This window comes from Nerophis lumbriciformis, linkage group LG33, assembly GCF_033978685.3.
Source record: "Nerophis lumbriciformis linkage group LG33, RoL_Nlum_v2.1, whole genome shotgun sequence".
Taxonomy (NCBI): domain Eukaryota; kingdom Metazoa; phylum Chordata; class Actinopteri; order Syngnathiformes; family Syngnathidae; genus Nerophis; species Nerophis lumbriciformis.
Genome location: NC_084580.2, coordinates 24,410,707 through 24,431,629, shown reverse-complemented (window position 1 = coordinate 24,431,629; position 20,923 = coordinate 24,410,707). Strand labels below are relative to the sequence as shown.

Below are 20,923 nucleotides of genomic sequence, written 5' to 3'. Positions count from 1 at the left end.
AACAATTCCTTTCACGGTTCTACTAAACCACAAAAGATCCCAAGGCGTGATTAAAAACACGTACGGACACATTTTGAAGACCTTCAGACTGTCAATATAGGTTGTTTATTTACCTGTCCAACGGGAGACGTTTCGCAAACAAAGGTGTCCGGTGGAAAGGCCAGCTGAGGAGGAAACTCGTTCACATCCAGAACGTTGACCGTCACCAAGACTTTGGCGGACAGCAAAGGGTTTACTGAAATGGTCAACAAGAAGACGTGATTGTACACATAACTTCATCGTCATTCCTTTATATGTTTGGATCGTACTTGTCAACCCTCCCGAATTTTCCGGGAGACTCCCGAATTTCGGTGCCTCTCCCGAAAATCTCCCGGGACAACCATTCTCCCGAATTTCTCCCGATTTCCAGCCGGACTTAAGGCACGCCCCCTCCAGTGTGAGGACAGCCTGTCGTCACGTCCGCTTGGCCAACCAAAAAGTAACCACAGAACACTATACCGTATAGTGTTCTGTGGTTACTTCTTGCTTGGCCAACGGTTTACGCTCCCCGACGGCAAGTGTGGGAGTCGGTTCTGAAGTATAAAGTAAAGAGACGTAACTTCGTCACCTCGCCTGGTTATTGACTCCAACCCAGAATATTACACTGCCCATACCTATGCTCCTTCAAAAGCTGTGCTACTGGCTGCAAAGCATTGCACTTTCAAATACAACAATGAGTAGAGGAGTGTTATGTGTGTATATGTGTAAATAAATGAACACTGAAATTCAAGTATTTATTTTATTTATATGTATATATATATATATATATATATATATATAATAAAATACATATATATATATATATATATATATATATATATATATATATATATATATATATATATATATATATATATATATATATATATATATATATATCGTATTTTTCGGAGTATAAGTCGCACTGGAGTATAAGTCGCACCTGTTGAAAATGCATAATAAAGAAGGAAAAAAACATATATAAGTCGCACTGGAGCCTGGCCAAACTATGAAAAAAACTGCGACTTATAGTCCGAAAAATACGGTACATATATAACAAAATACATATACATATATACCATCACCCAACCATGCAAATTTTGCATTTCCTTTGGAAATCGAGGTCCCAGAGTCTGGAGGAAGACAGGAGAGGCACAGGATCCACGTTGCCTGAAGTCTAGTGTAAAGTTTCCACCATCAGTGATGGTTTGGGGTGCCATGTCATCTGCTGGTGTCGGTCCACTCTGTTTCCTGAGATCCAGGGTCAACGCAGCCGTCTACCAGCAAGTTTTAGAGCACTTCATGCTTCCTGCTGCTGACCTGCTCTATGGAGATGGAGATTTCAAGTTCCAACAGGACTTGGTGCCTGCACACAGCGCAAAATCTACCCGTGCCTGGTTTACGGACCATGGTATTTCTGTTCTAAATTGGCCCGCCAACTCCCCTGACCTTAGCCCCATAGAAAATCTGTGGGGTATTGTGAAAAGGAAGATGCAGAATGCCAGACCCAAAAACGCAGAAGAGTTGAAGGCCACTATCAGAGCAACCTGGGCTCTCATAACACCTGAGCAGTGCCAGAAACTCATCGACTCCATGCCACGCCGCATTAACGCAGTAATTGAGGCAAAAGGAGCTCCAACCAAGTATTGAGTATTGTACATGCTCATATTTTTCATTTTCATACTTTTCAGTTGGCCAACATTTCTAAAAATCCCTTTTTTGTATTAGCCTTAAGTAATATTCTAATTTTGTGACACACGGAATTTTGGATTTTCATTTGTTGCCACTTCAAATCATCAAAATTAAATGAAATAAACATTTGAATGCATCAGTCTGTGTGCAATGAATAAATATAATGTACAAGTTACACCTTTTGAATGCAATTACTGAAATAAATCAAGTTTTTCAAAATATTCTAATTTACTGGCTTTTACCTGTATATATATATGTATATATTGTCGGAGGCAGATATTTACATATATCCGAATTTAAGTGTTACTTCTTTTTATTTCATAATCATATTACAAAACAGCTCGTGTTTTTCTTCCAATTGTGGTCTTTTGGTTGTCTGCAAAACTGTGTGCTTAACCTTGAATGAGGAATGTTATAAAGAGAGATAATGGGCATTTGTTTTGGCTAGAGAGACATGACTGCCAGGGACTTAAGAGGGGAGAGGGTTTTTCGGGGGGGGGGGCAGACCATTTTAGCGAAGCGATTGAATGTTCTATGCTGGACTGGTCTCAATGTATATATGCAAAGCTTTGCAAATATATTGCAAAATACCTATTCTGTCTCTGGTGGTTTTTCAACTCAGCTTTAAGTGTCGTAAAGAGCTTGGGAGCGACTTGTGCCTTGAATTCCCTGGGAGGAACAACTGGTCCAAAACGCAACAATTTATATATATATATATATGTACCGTATTTTCCGCACCATAAGGCGCCCTGGGTTATAAGCCGCGCCTTCAATGAACGGCATATTTCAAAACTTTGTCCACCTATAAGCCGCCCCGTGTTGTAAGCCGCATCTAACTGCGCTAAAGGAATGTCAAAAAAACAGTCAGATAGGTCAGTCAAACTTTAATAATATATTAAAACCAGCGTGATGTGGGCGCGCATGGAGTCGTATATCAACATGGACGGAGCTGCGTGAAAAAAGCCACCCGGCCTCTTCGCGTAAACTTCCCTTAACCACTCGCTCATCTTTTCTTCATCCATCCATCCCTTCGAGTTAGCTTTTATGATGACGCCGGCTGGAAAGGTCTCTTTTGGCAAGGTCTTCCTTTTGAATATCACCATGGGTGGAAGTTTCTGGCCATTAGCATGGCAAGCTAGAACCACAGTGAAGGATGACTTCTCATTCCCTGTGGTGCGAATATTCACCGTACGTGCTCCCGTTGTATCCACAGTGCGGTTCACAGGAATATCAAAAGTCAGTGGAACCTCGTCCATGTTGATAATGTTCTCTGGCCGGATCTTTTTTTCAGCTATCTTGTTTTTACAATATGCACGGAAAGTAGCCAGCTTTTCTTGAAAGTCTTTAGGCAGTTGCTGTGAAATAGTAGTCCGTGTGCAGATGGAGAGATTGCGTCTTTTCATGAACCGGAAACCTGTCGCTTAGTAGGAGCCATTTTGTGGTCTTTACAGATGTAAACACACAAAGGAAATGAAACGTAATATCCGCGCGCTTTTTCTTCTTCTACGCGGGCGGGTGGTTGCTTACAGTAGAAGAAGAAGCGCTTCCTGTTCTATGGGGGCGGGTGCTTACCTTGGCGGTTGCTTGCGTAGAAGAAGAAGCACTTCCTCTTCTACGGGGAAAAAAAGATGGCGGCTGTTTACCGTAGTTGCGAGACCGAAACTTTATGAAAATGAATCTTAATATTAATCCATATATAAAGCGCACCGGGTTAAAAGCCGCACTGTCAGCTTTTGAGTAAATTTGTGGTTTTTAGGTGCGGCTAATAGTGCGGAAAATACGGTATATATATATATATATATATATATATATACACATATATATATATATATAGCTAGAATTCACTGAAAGTCCAGTATTTATTTTTTTATATAAATATATATATATATATATATATTTTATTTTTATTTTATTTTTTTATATATATTTATATATATACAAGAAATACTTGAATTTCAGTGAATTCTAGCTATAAATATACTCCTCCCCCTTAACCTGGACCCCCGGCCCCGCCCACCCCGACCCCGCCCACCTCAACCCCACCCCAAATCTCCCGAATTTGGAGGTCTCAAGGTTGACAAGCATGGTTCGGATTCAATGTTTTGGGTGGTGTTGGTGTCAACAGCCAGTTTAACGGTCAACAGTCCCTCAGTCTTGACATACATTAACTTAAAAGCAACTTTTCCTGCCTATTTTCACCTATTTGGGGTCTGCATCAGTCCCGAAAATTTGAACTCAAAGCAGAGATGTTTATAAAACAATCTTGCCTTCCTCCATACTTCCTCCAATGAGGAATTTGCCCAATTTGTGACATTCTTCCCAAGTGTGACGTCCATATGTCCATATATGGAAGAAATGTACCCGAAAAGCTTTCAGGCTTATGGACAAAACACGCACCCAAAGACTACTCTCCACATAGACACACTTACCCCCATGTCCACCCCACTCCTTGCGGTATGATGCCCGCAGCTTTGGACCGGATGCCCCCCCCCCCCCCCATCCTTTTGTTGCAAGTTTGAGTTTTGGTGTGGCGTAACATGTTATGTGCTTGTTTTTTTTTTACTTACTGATTTTGAACGCCAGCACAGTAATGTTGTGCTGAAACGTGTCCTCTCTGTCCAAGTATTCATTGGTGGAAATAGAACCATCCACCGCGTCAACGTCAAAACAGCTGTCGTACTCCTTTCGCCATTCCAGCGAGTACCTGCAGAAATGAGACATTTATTAATAATTATATTAACAACAAACACTATGATGGTGGTAAGCTACATTTATTAATAATAATTTTAACAACAAACACTATGATGGTGGTAAGCTACATTTATTAATAATAATATTAACAAAAAACACTATGATGGTGGTAAGCTACATTAATTAATAATGACATTAACAACAAACACTATGATGGCGGTAAGCTACATTTTGTCATGTCTGTGTGATCATGTTTTGTTTTAGTAATGTTCGGTTCAAATTTTGGACTTTTTGTGCACTTTTGTTTTGTTTTGTCACCATAGCAACCATTAGTTTCACCTGTCACGTCACGCACCTGTTCCACGTTTGGACTCATTGTGCACTCTTGTCACCATAGCAACCATTAGTTTTCACCTGTCACGTCACGCACCTGTTTCACGTTTTGAGTCACGCACCTGCTTTCACTAATCATGTCCATAGTATTTAAGTTCATTCATTTTCTGTTGTTCGTTCTGACGACATCACCACATTTATGCTCCTGCACACTCTCCACACCCTGATGACCCTTGCTACTCTTTTTTTCATGCCGGTTCCATGCCAAGTAAGTTTTTGTTTGTTAAGCCACAGTTAGTGTTTTGTTTAATTGTTCATAGTTTCTGCCAATGTGCAAGTTTTGTGTTTAAAGTCTAGTTTTATTCTCCGCCACTGTGCGCGCTTTTTGTTTATTCCTTTTTTGATAGTTTAAAATAAATCATGTACCCACCTTCAAGCCTTGACCAGTCCAGTTCATTTGCACCACGGGAGAACAAACCAAGCCATAGTCCAAGTCCTGACACATTTATTAATACTAATATTAACAATAAACATATGATGGTGGTAAGCTACATTTATTAATAATAATATTAACAACAAACACTATGATGGTGGTAAGCTACATTTATTAATCCTAATATTAACAATAAACATATGATGGTGGTAAGCTACATGTATTAATATTAATATTAACAATAAACATATGATGGTGGTAAGCTACATTTATTAATATTAATTTTAACAATTAACAATATGATGTTGGCAAGCTACATTTATTAATAATAATATTAATAATAAACATACGATGGTGGTAAGCTACATTTATTAATATTAATATTAACAATAAAAAATATGATGTTGGTAAGCTGCATTTATTAATAATAATATTAACAAATTGATGGCAGTAAGCTACATTTATTAATAATAATATTAATAATACACACTACGATGGTGCTAAGCTACATTATTGATGGCGGTAAGCTACATTTATTAATAATAATATTAATAATAAACACTATGATGGTGCTAAGCTACATTATTGATGGCGGTAAGCTACATTTATTAATAATAATATTAATAATACACACTATGATGGTGGTAAGCTACATTAATTAATATTAATATTAACAATTAACAATATGATGTTGGTAAGCTACATTTATTAATATTAATATTAACAATAAACATATGATGGTGGTAAGCTACACTTATTAATAATGATATTAACAACAAACACCATGATGGCGGTAAGCTACATTTATTAATGCTAATATTAACAATAAACATATGATGGTGGTAAGCTACATTTATTAATATTAATATTAACAATAAACGATATGATGTTGGTAAGCTGCATTTATTAATAATAATATTAACAAATTGATGGCGGTAAGCTACATTTATTAATAATAATATTAATAATACACACTATTATGGTGCTAAGCTACATTATTGATGGCAATAAGCTACATTTATTAATAATAATATTAATAATACACACTATGATGGTGCTAAGCTACATTATTGATGGCGGTAAGCTACATTTATTAATAATAATATTAATAATAAACACTATGATGGTGTAAGTTACATTTATTAATACTAATATTAACAATACACACGATGATGGTTATAAGCTATATTTATTTATATTCAATATAACAATTAACACATGATGGTGGTAAGCTACATTTACTAATAATAATATTAATAACAAACACTATGATGGTGCTAAGCTACATTCGTTAATAATAATATTAATAATAAACACTATGATGGTGCTAAGCTACATTAATTAATAATAATATTAATAATAAACACTATGATGGTGGTAAGCTACATTTATTTATATTAATATTAACAATAAACACGTTGATGGTGGTAAGCTACATTTATTAATAATAATATTAATAATAAACACTATAATGGTGGTAAGCTACATTTATTAATACTAATATTAACAATAAACACTATGATGGTGGTAAGCTATATTTCTTTATATTAATATTAACAATTAACACCTTGAAGGTGGTAAGCTACATTTATTAATATTAATATTAACAATAAACACGTTGATGGTGGTAATCTACATTTATTAATATTAATATTAACAATAAACACGTTGATGGTGGTAAGCTACATTTATTAATAATAATATTAATAATAAACACTATAATGGTGGTAAGCTACATTTATTAATACTAATATTAACAATAAACACTATGAAGGTGGTAAGCTATATTTCTTTATATTAATATTAACAATTAACACCTTGAATGTGGTAAGCTACATTTATTAATAATAATATTAATAACAAACACTCTGATGGTGCTAAGCTACATTTAATAATAATAATATTAATAATAAACACTATGATGGTGGTAAGCTACATTTATTTATATTAGTATTAACAATAAACACCTTGATGGTGGTAAGCTAAATGTATTAATAATAACAATAAACACATTTTAGGGGTAAGCTACATTGATTAATATTAATATTAACAATAAAGACATTCATGGTGGTAATCTACATTTATTAATATCCATTTTAACAATAAACACGATGATGGTGGTAAGCTACATGTATTAATAATTATATAACAATAAACACATTGATGCTACATTTATTAATATCAACTATAACAAAAAACACTATAATGATGGTAAGCTACATTTATTAATAATAATATTAACAATAAACACAAATGCCGATATTGGGTCGGACCTGTGGTCAAAAGTCTAATGGTATGGTACTGTATTTTATGGTATGGTATAGGGTTGTCTCGATACCAATATTTTGGTCCCGGTACTGGTACCAAATGTAAGCTACATTTGTTAATATTACTATTAACAATAAACACATTGATGGTTGTAATCTACATTTATTATTAATAATATTAACAAAAAAACACGTTCATGGTGGTAAGCTACATTTATTAATGAGAACATTATCAATAAACACAATAATGGTGGTAAGTTACATTTATTAATAATAATATTAACAATAAACACGTTGATGGTAGCAAGCTACATTTATTGATAATAATATTAACAATAAACACTATGATGGTGGTAAGCTACATTTATTAATATTAATATTAATAATAAACACTATGATGGTGGTAAGCTACATTTATTTATATTAGTATTAACAATAAACACCTTGATGGTGGTAAGCTAAATGTATTAATAATACCAATAAACACATTTTAGAGGTAAGCTACATTGATTAATATTAATATTAACAATAAAGACATTGATGGTGGTAATCTACATTTATTAATATTCATTTTAACAATAAACACGATGATGGTGGTAAGCTACATGTATTAATAATTATATAACAATAAACACATTGATGCTACATTTATTAATATCAACTATAACAAAAAACACTGTAATGATGGTAAGCTACATTTATTAATAATAATATTAACAATAAACACAAATGCCGATGCCAATAGTGGATCGGATCTGTGGTCAAAAGTCTAATGGTATGGTACTGTATTTTATGGTATGGTATAGGGTTGTCTCGATACCAATATTTTGGTCCCGGTACTAGTACCAAATGTAAGCTACATTTGTTAATATTACTATTAACAATAAACACATTGATGGTTGTAATCTACATTTATTATAAATAATATTAACAAAAAAACACGTTCATGGTGGTAAGCTACATTTATTAATGAGAATATTATCAATAAACACAATAATGGTGGTAAGTAACATTTATTAATAATAATATTAACAATAAACACATTGATGGTAGTAAGCTACATTTATTGATAATGATATTAACAATAAACACTATGATGGTGGCAAGCTACATTTATTAATAATTATATTAACAATAAACTCTTTGATGGTGGTAAGCTACATTTATTAATAGTTATATAACAATAAACACTATGATGGTGGCAAGCTACATTTATTAATAATAATATTAACAATAAACACATTTATGGTAGTAAGCTACATTTATTGATAATAGTTATATAACAATAAACACTATGATGGTGGTAAGCTACATTTAATAATAATAATATTAACAATAAACACATTGATGGTAGTAAGCTACATTTATTATTAATAATATTAACAATAAACACTATGATGGTGGTAAGCTACATTTATTAATAATTATATAACAATAAACACTATGATGGTGGTAAGCTACATTTATTATTAATAATATTAACAATAAACACTATGATGGTGGTAAGCTACATTTAATAATAATAATATTAACAATAAACACATTGATGGTAGTAAGCTACATTTATTATTAATAATATTAACAATAAACACTATGATGGTGGTAAGCTACATTTATTAATAATTATATAACAATAAACACTATGATGGTGGTAAGCTACATTTATTATTAATAATATTAACAATAAACACTATGATGGTGGTAAGCTACATGTATTAATAATTATATAACAATAAACACATTGATGGTGGTAAGCTACATTTATTATTAATAATATTAACAATAAACACTTTGATGGTGGTAAGCTACATTGATTAATAATTATATTAACAATAAACTCTATGATGGTGGTAAGCTACATTTATTAATAATTATATAACAATAAACACTATGATGGTGGTAAGCTACATTTATTAATAATTATATAACAATAAACACTATGATGGTGGCAAGCTACATTTATTAATAATTATAATAACAATAAACTCTTTGATGGTGGTAAGCTACATTTATTAATAGTTATATAACAATAAACACAATGATGGTGGTAAACTAGATTTATTAATAATTATATAACAAAAAACACTATGATGGTGGTAAGCTACATTTATTAATAATTATATAACAATAAACACTATGATGGTGGTAAGCTACATTTATTAATAATTATATAACAAAAAACACATTGATGGTGGTAAGCTACATTAACTATGCATGTTCTTTAAAGCTTGTTTGGGGTAATAAAATATAATGTTTATCTCGTGCTGATTCCAATTTGACCTGATTGCGCTGCTGCTGGCGTCAAGGTCATGTGCCGTCACAGAAGCCACGACAGTCCCTGGAGGCGTGTCTTCATACGCGTCCACGCAGTAGGAGGCTGTGCTGAAGACCGGAGGCTCGTCCATGTCCGTGACCTGGACCTTGACGGTTGCCCAATCCAAAAAAGGACCAAGGTGCAGGAAACGGGGATCTGTCTGTGCATTGAACGCCTCGACCTTGAAAGTGTACGAGGTCTTGGTTTCATAGTCCAGCGGCTGAAACGCAGGGACAACCGGAACCGTGAACTTAATAGCGTTATAGGTACAACACCGCAACCTCAATCTAGGTACGTACAAAACCATGACCTTAAGAACCATGAACTTAAATTGAGAGAGGTACAAGACTCCAACATTAAATCGAGGTTGGTACGGAACAATGACTTTAAATCAAGTTATGTAAAGAACCATGGACTTAAATCGAGGTAGGTACAAGATGGTAACCTTAAATCAAGGTATGTATGGAACCATGACCTAAAATTGAGTTATTTAAGGAACCATGAACTTAATAGAGTTATGTAAAGAACCATGAACTTAAATCGAGGTAGGTACAAGATGGTAACCTTAAATCAAGGTATGTATGTAAACATGACCTTAAACTGAGTTATGTAAGGAACCATGAACTTAATAGAGTTATAGGTACAACACCGCAACCTTAATCTAGGTAAGTACGGAACCATGATCTTAAATTGAGTTAGGTAAGGAACCATGTCCTTGATAGAAGTAGGTACAAGACCGTGACCTTAAATCGAGTTATTTAAGGAACCGTGAACTTAATAGAGATATAGGTACAAGACCATGACCTTAAATGTAGCTATGTACGGAACCATGACCTTAAATCGAGGTATGTAAAGAACCATGAACTTAAATCGAGGTAGGTACAAGATGGTAACCTTAAATCGAGGTATGTATGGAACCATGACCTAAAATTGAGTTATTTAAGGAACCGTGAACTTAATAGAGTTATAGGTACAACACCGCAACCTCAATCTAGGTACGTACGAAACCATGACCTTAAATCTGACCTAAAACCTTAAATCGAAATATATAAAGAACCATGAACTTAAATTGAGAGAGGTACAAGACTCGAACATTAAATCGAGGTCGGTACGGAACAATGACTTTAAATCAAGTTATGTAAAGAACCATGAACCATGAAATCGAGGTAGGTACAAGATGGTAACCTTAAATCAAGGTATGTATGGAACCATGACCTTAAATTGAGTTATTTAAGGAACCATGAACTTAATAGAGTTATGTAAAGAACCATGAACTTAAATCGAGGTAGGTACAAGATGGTAACCTTAAATCAAGGTATGTATGGAAACATGACCTTAAATTGAGTTATGTAAAGAACCATGAACTTAATAGAGTTATAGGTACAACACCGCAACCTTAATCTAGGTAAGTACGGAACCATGATCTTAAATTGAGTTAGGTAAGGAACCATGTCCTTGATAGAAGTAGGTACAAGACCGTGACCTTAAATCGAGTTATTTAAGGAACCATGAACTTAATAGAGATATAGGTACAAGACCATGACCTTAAATGTAGGTATGTACGGAACCATGACCTTAAATCGAGGTATGTAAAGAACCATGAACTTAAATCGAGGTAGGTACAAGATGGTAACCTTAAATCGAGGTATGTATGGAACCATGACCTTAAATCGAGGTATGTATGGAAACATGACCTTAAATTTAGTTATTTAAGGACCCGTGAACTTAATAGAGTTATAGGTACAACACCGCAACCTCAATGTAGGTACGTACGAAACCATGACCTTAAATCTGACCTAAAACCTTAAATCGAAATATATAAAGAACTATGAACTTAAATTGAGAGAGGTACAAGACTCGAACATTAAATCGAGGTTGGTACGGAACAATGACTTTAAATCAAGTTATGTAAAGAACCATGGACTTAAATCGAGGTAGGTACAAGATGGTAACCTTAAATCAAGGTATGTATGGAACCATGACCTTAAATTTAGTTATTTAAGGAACCATGAACTTAATAGAGTTATGTAAGAACCATGAACTTAATAGAGTTATAGGTACAACACCGCAACCTTAATCTAGGTAAGTACGGAACCATGATCTTAAATTTAGTTTTTTAAGGAACCATGAACTTAATAGAGTTATGTAAAGAACCATGAACTTAATAGAGTTATAGGTACAACACCGCAACCTTAATCTAGGTAAGTACGGAACCATGATCTTAAATTGAGTTAGGTAAGGAACCATGTCCTTGATAGAAGTAGGTACAAGACCGTGACCTTAAATCGAGTTATTTAAGGAACCATGAACTTAATAGAGATAAAGGTACAAGACCATGACCTAAATGTAGGTATGTACGGAACCATGACCTTAAATCGAGGTATGTAAAGAACCATGAACTTAAATCGAGGTAGGTACAAGATGGTAACCTTAAATCAAGGTATGTATGGAACCATGACCTTAAATTTAGTTATTTAAGGAACCGTGAACTTAATAGAGTTATAGGTACAACACCGCAACCTCAATCTAGGTACGTACGAAACCATGACCTTAAATCTGACCTAAAACCTTAAATCGAAATATATAAAGAACCATGAACTTAAATTGAGAGAGGTACAAGACTCGAACATCAAATCGAGGTTGGTACGGAACAATGACTTTAAATCAAGTTATGTAAAGAACCATGGACTTAAAATCGAGGTAGGTACAAGATGGTAACCTTAAATCAAGGTATGTATGGAACCATGACCTTAAATTGAGTTATTTAAGGAACCATGAACTTAATAGAGTTATGTAAAGAACCATGAACTTAAATCGAGGTAGGTACAAGATGGTAACCTTAAATCAAGGTATGTATGGAAACACGACCTTAAATTGAGTTATGTAAGGAACCATGAACTTAATAGAGTTATAGGTACAACACCGCAACCTTAATCTAGGTAAGTACGGAACCGTGATCTTAAATTGAGTTAGGTAAGGAACCATGTCCTTGATAGAAGTAGGTACAAGACCGTGACCTTAAATCGAGTTATTTAAGGAACCATGAACTTAATAGAGATATAGGTACAAGACCATGACCTTAAATGTAGCTATGTACGGAACCATGACCTTAAATCGAGGTATGTAAAGAACCATGGACTTAATAGAAGTAGGTACAAGACCGTGACCTTAAATCAAAATATGTAAAGAAGGAGGAACTTAAATCGAAGTAAGTAGAAGACCGTAGCCAAAGAACGTACAGAACCCTGATTATGGTATACTTTAAACCTCTTGCGTCCTCTAAGCGGACTTCATCAAAAGTGATCAAAACAAACACTGAAAAGGTCTGCTTGTTTTCTCGACTGATTACAAATGAACCAAATGTGTCAGATTCAGACTTATTTCTGGAAGTAGCCAATACTAACGGGAACAAAGTACCTTTTTCAAGACAACAACTCCTTCTTGACTTTGGCCGGCAGACAGGATGTCAAACATGGCGCCCTCATCCCCCCGTATGATGCAATAGTCCACCTCGGCATTTCTGTCCATGTCGAGATCCCGGGCCAGAATCCGACCCACCGTCGAATCCACTAATGCCGTCTCCGGCACCCGCAGATGAAAAACCCCTGACAGTCACAGATACGAAGCACGTTAGACTAACTTGCACTGCGTAGGATTCCAAATCAACCGTGACCTCACTCCTGACAAAACGCGGTGGATTGTCGTTGACGTCACCGAGGCTGATGTTGATGGTGACCGTGGAGGCAAGTCCCCCCAGGTGGCCGCCCATGTCCTGGGCCTGCATTATAATCTGGTACTGCTCCTTCTCTTCGCGATCCATGTTGGCGGAAGCTGTCCTGATGACCCCTAAATATCAAGAATTATTGATACAAATTCATGATCTGAATTTATTGGATAATCATTGCTAATGCTTATCAGGAGCATATGGAAATATGGTTTGATTTTACGCGAACTGGTACCAGATAGTCCATCCATCCATCTTCTTCCGCTTATCCGAGGTCGGGTCGCGGGGGCAGCAGCCTAAGCAGGGAAGCCCAGACTTCCCTCTCCCCAGCCACTTCGTCCAGCTCTTCCTGTGGGACCCCGAGGCGTTCCCAGGCCAGCCGGGAGACATAGTCTTCCCAACGTGTCCTGGGTCTTCCCCGCGGCCTCCTACCGGTCGGACGTGCCCTAAACACCTCCCTAGGGAGGCGCTCGGGTGGCATCCTGACCAGATGCCCGAACCACCTCATCTGGCTCCTCTCCATGTGGAGGAGCAGCGGCTTTACTTTGAGCTCCCCCCGGATTACAGAGCTTCTCACCCTATCTCTAAGGGAGAGCCCTGCCACCCGGCGGAGGAAACTCTTTTGTACCCGTGATCTTGTCCTTTCGGTCATAACCCAAAGCTCATGACCATAGGTGAGGATGGGAACGTGGATCGACCGGTAAATTGAGAGCTTTGCCTTCCGGCTCATCTCCTTCTTCACCACAACGGATCGATACAGCGTCCGCATTACTGAAGACGGCGCACCGATCCGCCTGTCGATCTCACAATCCACTCTTCCCTCACTCGTGAACAAGACTCCGAGGTACTTGAACTCCTCCACTTGGGGCAAGATCTCCTCCCCAACCCGGAGATGGCACTCCACCCTTTTCCCGGGTGTTTATAACGATGGTTAAAATCAGGCACTTTGAAGCTTTTTTTTAGGGATATTGCGTGATGGGTAAAATTTTGAAAAAAACTTTGAAAAATAAAATAAGCCACTGGGAACTGATTTTTAATGGTTATAACCCTTCTGAAATTGTGATAATGTTCCCCTTTAATCCCAGGAACACCAATTCCTACCGTCAAGCATGGTGGTGGTAGTATTATGCTCTGGGCCTGTTTTGCTGCCAATGGAACTGCTGCTTTAAAACGGGACAATGAAAAAGGAGGATTACCTCCAAATTCTTCAGGACAAGCTAAAATCATCAGTTGGGCGCAGTTGGGTGTTCCAACAGGACAATGACCCCCAAACACACCTCAAAAGTGGTAAAGGAATGGCTAAATCAGGCTAGAATGAAGGTTTTAGAATGGCCTTCCCAAAGTCCCGACTTAAAGGTGTGGACAATGCTGAAGAAACAAGTCCTTGTCAGAAAAGCAACACTTTTAGCTAAACTGCACCAATTTTGTCGAGAGGAGTGGTCAAAAACTCAACTAAAAGCTTGTGGATGGCTACCAAAAGCGCCTTATTGCAGGTAAACTTGCCAAGGGACATGTAAACAAATATTAACATTGCTGTATGTATACTTTTGACCCTCACATTTTCAGTAGAGCCATAATAAATTCATAAAAGAAGCAAACTTCATGAATGTTTTTTGTGACCAACAAGTATGTGCTCCAATCACACACAAAAAATAAGAGTTGTAGAAATGATTGTAAAGTCAAGTTCTTTACAAGTCTATGTACACTTTTGATGGCGACTGTAACTGTTGAATGATTCCACCCCGAGCAAATGTTCTCACCTGACTTGGTGTCCACAGAAAAGTACTGTTGGCCATAAAGGATGCTGTACACGATCCGCGCGCTGTTACCATACGTGGGGTCGTCCGCGTCTGTGGCCGTGACCTGTGCTACAAACGTTCCTGGGAAAAGAACAAAACCACAATCTCGTTTGTTTGCTTTATGCTAATTTTGTCAAATGAACTCACGAAATATGCAATAGTTTCACCTAAAAATATTTAAAAGTGTAATATTTGATGTGAATTAATTGAAGCATTAAATATGTAAATAATTCATAACAACATTGATTTTGATTCTTTATTATTTTTTAAGCAATGAGTTAAAAATAACCCTAAAATCCTGAGGGACTCAAAAGGGTCCCACTCATAAAATTGTAAAACAATAAGTCATTAATTATTATTATTTTACATTTTTAAATTTCAACGCCTGAATCTCGACATCAACTTCGGATCTTCCGAAATTTTTTGGGGGTATTTTATGTTTTTGTTTGTTTAATGCTCTTTAGTCATGGAAAACTTATTTTTTTTATGACAAACACACAAAATATGCAATGTTTTCCCCCAACAATTATTTTAAAGTGTAATATTTGATATGAAGTAATTGGAGCTTTAAATATGTCACATGTATTTTCATTCATTATTATTTTTTGAGCAATGACAGTTTAAAAAAGACAAATACAAACACTCAAACTCTCAGGGACCCAAAAAGGTCCCACTTATAAATGTGCTAAAAAAAATCATAAATATATATATTTTTACTTTCAACGCCTAAATCTCTAGATCAACTTCAGATCTATCCGTCCATTTAAAGTTTGTATTGTTATTATTTAAATTGTTTGTTTGTTTGTTTGCTTTATGCTAATTTTGTCAAATGAACTCACAAAATATGCAATATTTTCACCTAAAAATATTTAAAAGTGTAATATTTGATGTGAATTAATTGAAGCATTAAATATGTCAATAATTCATAACAACATTGATTTTGATTTATTATTATTTTTTAAGCAAAGACAGTTAAAAATAACACTGAAGGGTCCCACTCATAAAATTGTAAAAAAATAAGTCATTAATTATTATTATTTTTACATTTTTAAATTTCAACACCTGAATCTCAACATCAACTTCGGATCTTCCGGCAATTACAAGTTTTTTGGGGGTATTTTATGTTTTTGTTTGTTTAATGCTCTTTAGTCATGGAAAACTTAGTTTTTTTATGACAAACACACAAAATATGCAATGTTTTCCCCCAACAATTATTTTAAAGTGTAATATTTGATATGAAGTAATTGGAGCTTTAAATATGTCACATGTATTTTCATTCATTATTATTTTTTGAGCAATGACAGTTTAAAAAAGACAAATACAAACACTCAAACTCTCAGGGACCCAAAAAGGTCCCAATTATAAATGTGCTAAAAAAAAAATCATAAATATATATATTTTTTTACTTTCAACGCCTAAATCTCTAGATCAATTTCAGATCTATCCGTCCATTTAAAGTTTGTATTGTTATTATTTAAATTGTTTGTTTGTTTGTTTGTTTGCTTTATGCTAATTTTGTCAAATGAACTCACGAAATATGCAATATTTTCACCTAAAAATATTTAAAAGTGTAATATTTGATGTGAATTAATTGAAGCATTAAATATGTCAATAATTCATAACAACATTGATTTTGATTCTTTATTATTTTTTAAGCAATGAGTTAAAAATAACACTAAAATCCTCAGGGACCCAAAAGGGTCCCACTCATAAAATTGTAAAACAATAAGTCATTAATTATTATTATTTTTACATTTTTAAATTTCAACGCCTGAATCTCGACATCAACTTCGGATCTTCCGAAATTTTTTGGGGGTATTTTATGTTTTTGTTTGTTTAATGCTCTTTAGTCATGGAAAACTTAGTTGTTTTATGACAAACACACAAAATATGCAATGTTTTCCCCCAACAATTATTTTAAAGTGTAATATTTGATATGAAGTAATTGGAGCTTTAAATATGTCACATGTATTTTCATTCATTATTATTTTTTGAGCAATGACAGTTTAAAAAAGACAAATACAAACACTCAAACTCTCAGGGACCCAAAAAGGTCCCAATTATAAATGTGCTAAAAAAAAAATCATAAATATATATATTTTTTTACTTTCAACGCCTAAATCTCTAGATCAACTTCAGATCTATCCGTCCATTTAAAGTTTGTATTGTTATTATTTAAATTGTTTGTTTGTTTGTTTGCTTTATGCTAATTTTGTCAAATGAACTCACGAAATATGCAATATTTTCACCTAAAAATATTTAAAAGTGTAATATTTGATGTGAATTAATTGAAGCATTAAATATGTCAATAATTCATAACAACATTGATTTTGATTCATTATTTTTTTTTTTAAGCAATGAGTTAAAAATAACACTAAAATCCTCAGGGACTCAAAAGGGTCCCACTCATAAAATTGTTAAAAAAAGAGTCACTAATTATTATTATTTAAAATTTTTAAATTTCAACGCCTGAGTCTCGACATCAACTTAAATATGTGAATAATTCATAAGAACATTGATTTTTATTCATTAAGATTTTTTATTTTGACACTAAAATTCTCAGGGACCCAAAAAGGTCCCACTCATAAAATTGTTAAAAATAAGTCATTAATTATTATTATTATATATATATTTTTTTTTTGTCAACGCCTGAATCTCGACATCAACTTCGGATCTTCCGGCAATAACAAGTTTTTTTGGTATTTTATGTTGGGTTTTTTTAATAAAATAAATGTGACATGTTTAAGGCTCCAATTACTTCATATCAAATATTACACTTTCAAATAATTGTTGGGGGAAAACTTATAAATGTGCTAAAAAAAATTAATCATAAATATATATTTTTTTACTTTCAACGCCTAAATCTCTAGATCAACTTCAGATATATCCGTCGATTTAAAGTTTGTATTGTTATTATTTAAATTGTTTGTTTGTTTGTTTGCTTTATGCTAATTTTGTCAAATTAACTCACAAAATATGCAATAGTTTCACCTAAAAATATTTAAAAGTGTAATATTTGATGTGAATTAATTGAAGCATTAAATATGTCAATAATTCATAACAACATTGATTTTGATTCATTATTATTTTTTAAGCAAAGACAGTTAAAAATAACACTGAAGGGTCCCACTCATAAAATTGTAAAAAAAAATAAGTCATTAATTATTATTATTTTTACATTTTTAAATTTCAACGCCTGAATCTCAACATCAACTTCGGATCTTCCGGCAATTACAAGTTTTTTTTTTGGTATATTACGTTTTTGTTTGTTTAATGCTCTTTAGTCATGGAAAACTTAGTTGTTTTTTTTATGACAAACACACAAAATATGCAATGTTTTCCCCCAACAATTATTTTAAAGTGTAATATTTGATATGAAGTAATTGGAGCTTTAAATATGTCACATTTATTTTCATTCATTATTATTTTTTGAGCAATGACAGTTTAAAAAAGACAAATACAAACACTCAAACTCTCAGGGACCCAAAAAGGTCCCAATTATAAATGTGTTAAAAAAAAAATCATAAATATATATATTTTTTTACTTTCAACGCCTAAATCTCTAGATCAACTTCAAATCTATCCGTCCATTTAAAGTTTGTATTGTTGTTATTTAAATTGTTTGTTTGTTTGTTTGCTTTATGCTAATTTTGTCAAATGAACTCACAAAATATGCAATAGTTTCACCTAAAAATATTTAAAAGTGTAATATTTGATGTGAATTAATTGAAGCATTAAATATGTCAATAAATCATAACAACATTGATTTTGATTCATTATTATTTTTTAAGCAAAGACAGTTAAAAATAACACTGAAGGGTCCCACTCATAAAATTGTAAAAAAATAAGTCATTAATTATTATTATTTTTACATTTTTAAATTTCAACGCCTGAATCTCGACATCAACTTCGGATCTTCCGGCAATTACAAGTTTTTTTTGGGGTATATTACGTTTTTGTTTGTTTAATGCTCTTTAGTCATGGAAAACTTAGTTTTTTTATGACAAACACACAAAATATGCAATGTTTTCCCCCAACAATTATTTTAAAGTGTAATATTTGATATGAAGTAATTGGAGCTTTAAATATGTCACATGTATTTTCATTCATTATTATTTTTTGAGCAATGACAGTTTAAAAAAGACAAATACAAACACTCAAACTCTCAGGGACCCAAAAAGGTCCCAATTATAAATGTGCTAAAAAAAAATCATAAATATATATTTTTTTTTACTTTCAACGCCTAAATCTCTAGATCAACTTCAGATCTATCCGTCGATTTAAAGTTTGTATTGTTATTATTTAAATTGTTTGTTTGTTTGTTTGTTTGCTTTATGCTAATTTTGTCAAATGAACTCACGAAATATGCAATATTTTCACCTAAAAATATTTAAAAGTGTAATATTTGATGTGAATTAATTGAAGCATTAAATATGTCAATAATTCATAACAACATTGATTTTGATTCTTTATTATTTTTTAAGCAATGAGTTAAAAATAACCCTAAAATCCTGAGGGACTCAAAAGGGTCCCACTCATAAAATTGTTAAAAAATAAGTCACTAATTATTATTATTTTAAATTTTTAAATTTCAACGCCTGAGTCTCGACATCAACTTAAATATGTGAATAATTCATAAGAACATTGATTTTTATTCATTAAGATTTTTTATTTTGACAGTTTAAAAATAACACTAAAATTCTCAGGGACCCAAAAAGGTCCCACTCATAAAATTGTTAAAAATAAGTCATTAATTATTATTATTATATATTTATTTTTTTTGTCAACGCCTGAATCTCGACATCAACTTCGGATCTTCCGGCAATAACAAGTTTTTTTGGTATTTTATGTTGGGGTTTTTTAATAAAATAAATGTGACATGTTTAAGGCTCCAATTACTTCATATCAAATATTACACTTTCAAATAATTGTTGGGGGAAACTTATAAATGTGCTAAAAAAAAAGAATCATAAATATATATTTTTTTACTTTCAACGCCTAAATCTCTAGATCAACTTCAGATCTATCCGTCGATTTAAAGTTTGTATTGTTATTATTTAAATTGTTTGTTTGTTTGTTTGCTTTATGCTAATTTTGTCAAATGAACTCACGAAATATGCAATATTTTCACCTAAAAATATTTAAAAGTGTAATATTTGATGTGAATTAATTGAAGCATTAAATATGTCAATAATTCATAACAACATTGATTTTGATTCATTATTATTTTTTAAGCAAAGACAGTTAAAAATAACACTGAAGGGTCCCACTCATAAAATTGTAAAAAAATAAGTCATTAATTATTATTATTTTTACATTTTTAAATTTCAACGCCTGAATCTCAATATCAACTTCGGATCTTCCGGCAATTACAAGTTTTTTGGGGGTATTTTATGTTTTTGTTTGTTTAATGCTCTTTAGTCATGGAAAACTTAGTTTTTTTATGACAAACACACAAAATATGCAATGTTTTCCCCCAACAATTATTTTAAAGTGTAATATTTGATATGAAGTAATTGGAGCTTTAAATATGTCACATGTATTTTCATTCATTATTATTTTTTGAGCAATGACAGTTTAAAAAAGACAAATACAAACACTCAAACTCTCAGGGACCCAAAAAGGTCCCAATTATAAATGTGCTAAAAAAAA

The 20,923-nt window shown here is 33.3% G+C and overlaps 1 protein-coding gene across 2 annotated transcripts in view; it reads right to left on the bottom strand.

The window, feature by feature from the left end:
• Positions 1–20,923, bottom strand: part of LOC133575668 (cadherin-12-like) — a 70,360-nt gene that overhangs the window by 27,709 nt on the left and 21,728 nt on the right. For both annotated transcript variants that reach the window (XM_061928376.1, XM_061928375.1), the window contains exons 5-10: positions 15,233–15,352; positions 13,427–13,594; positions 13,166–13,353; positions 9,715–9,968; positions 4,278–4,414; positions 114–235 (exon numbers count right to left, since the gene is read on the bottom strand). In XM_061928376.1, coding sequence (XP_061784360.1) covers positions 114–235; positions 4,278–4,414; positions 9,715–9,968; positions 13,166–13,353; positions 13,427–13,594; positions 15,233–15,352 — 989 coding nt within the window. The remainder of the gene's footprint in view (positions 1–113; positions 236–4,277; positions 4,415–9,714; positions 9,969–13,165; positions 13,354–13,426; positions 13,595–15,232; positions 15,353–20,923) is intronic.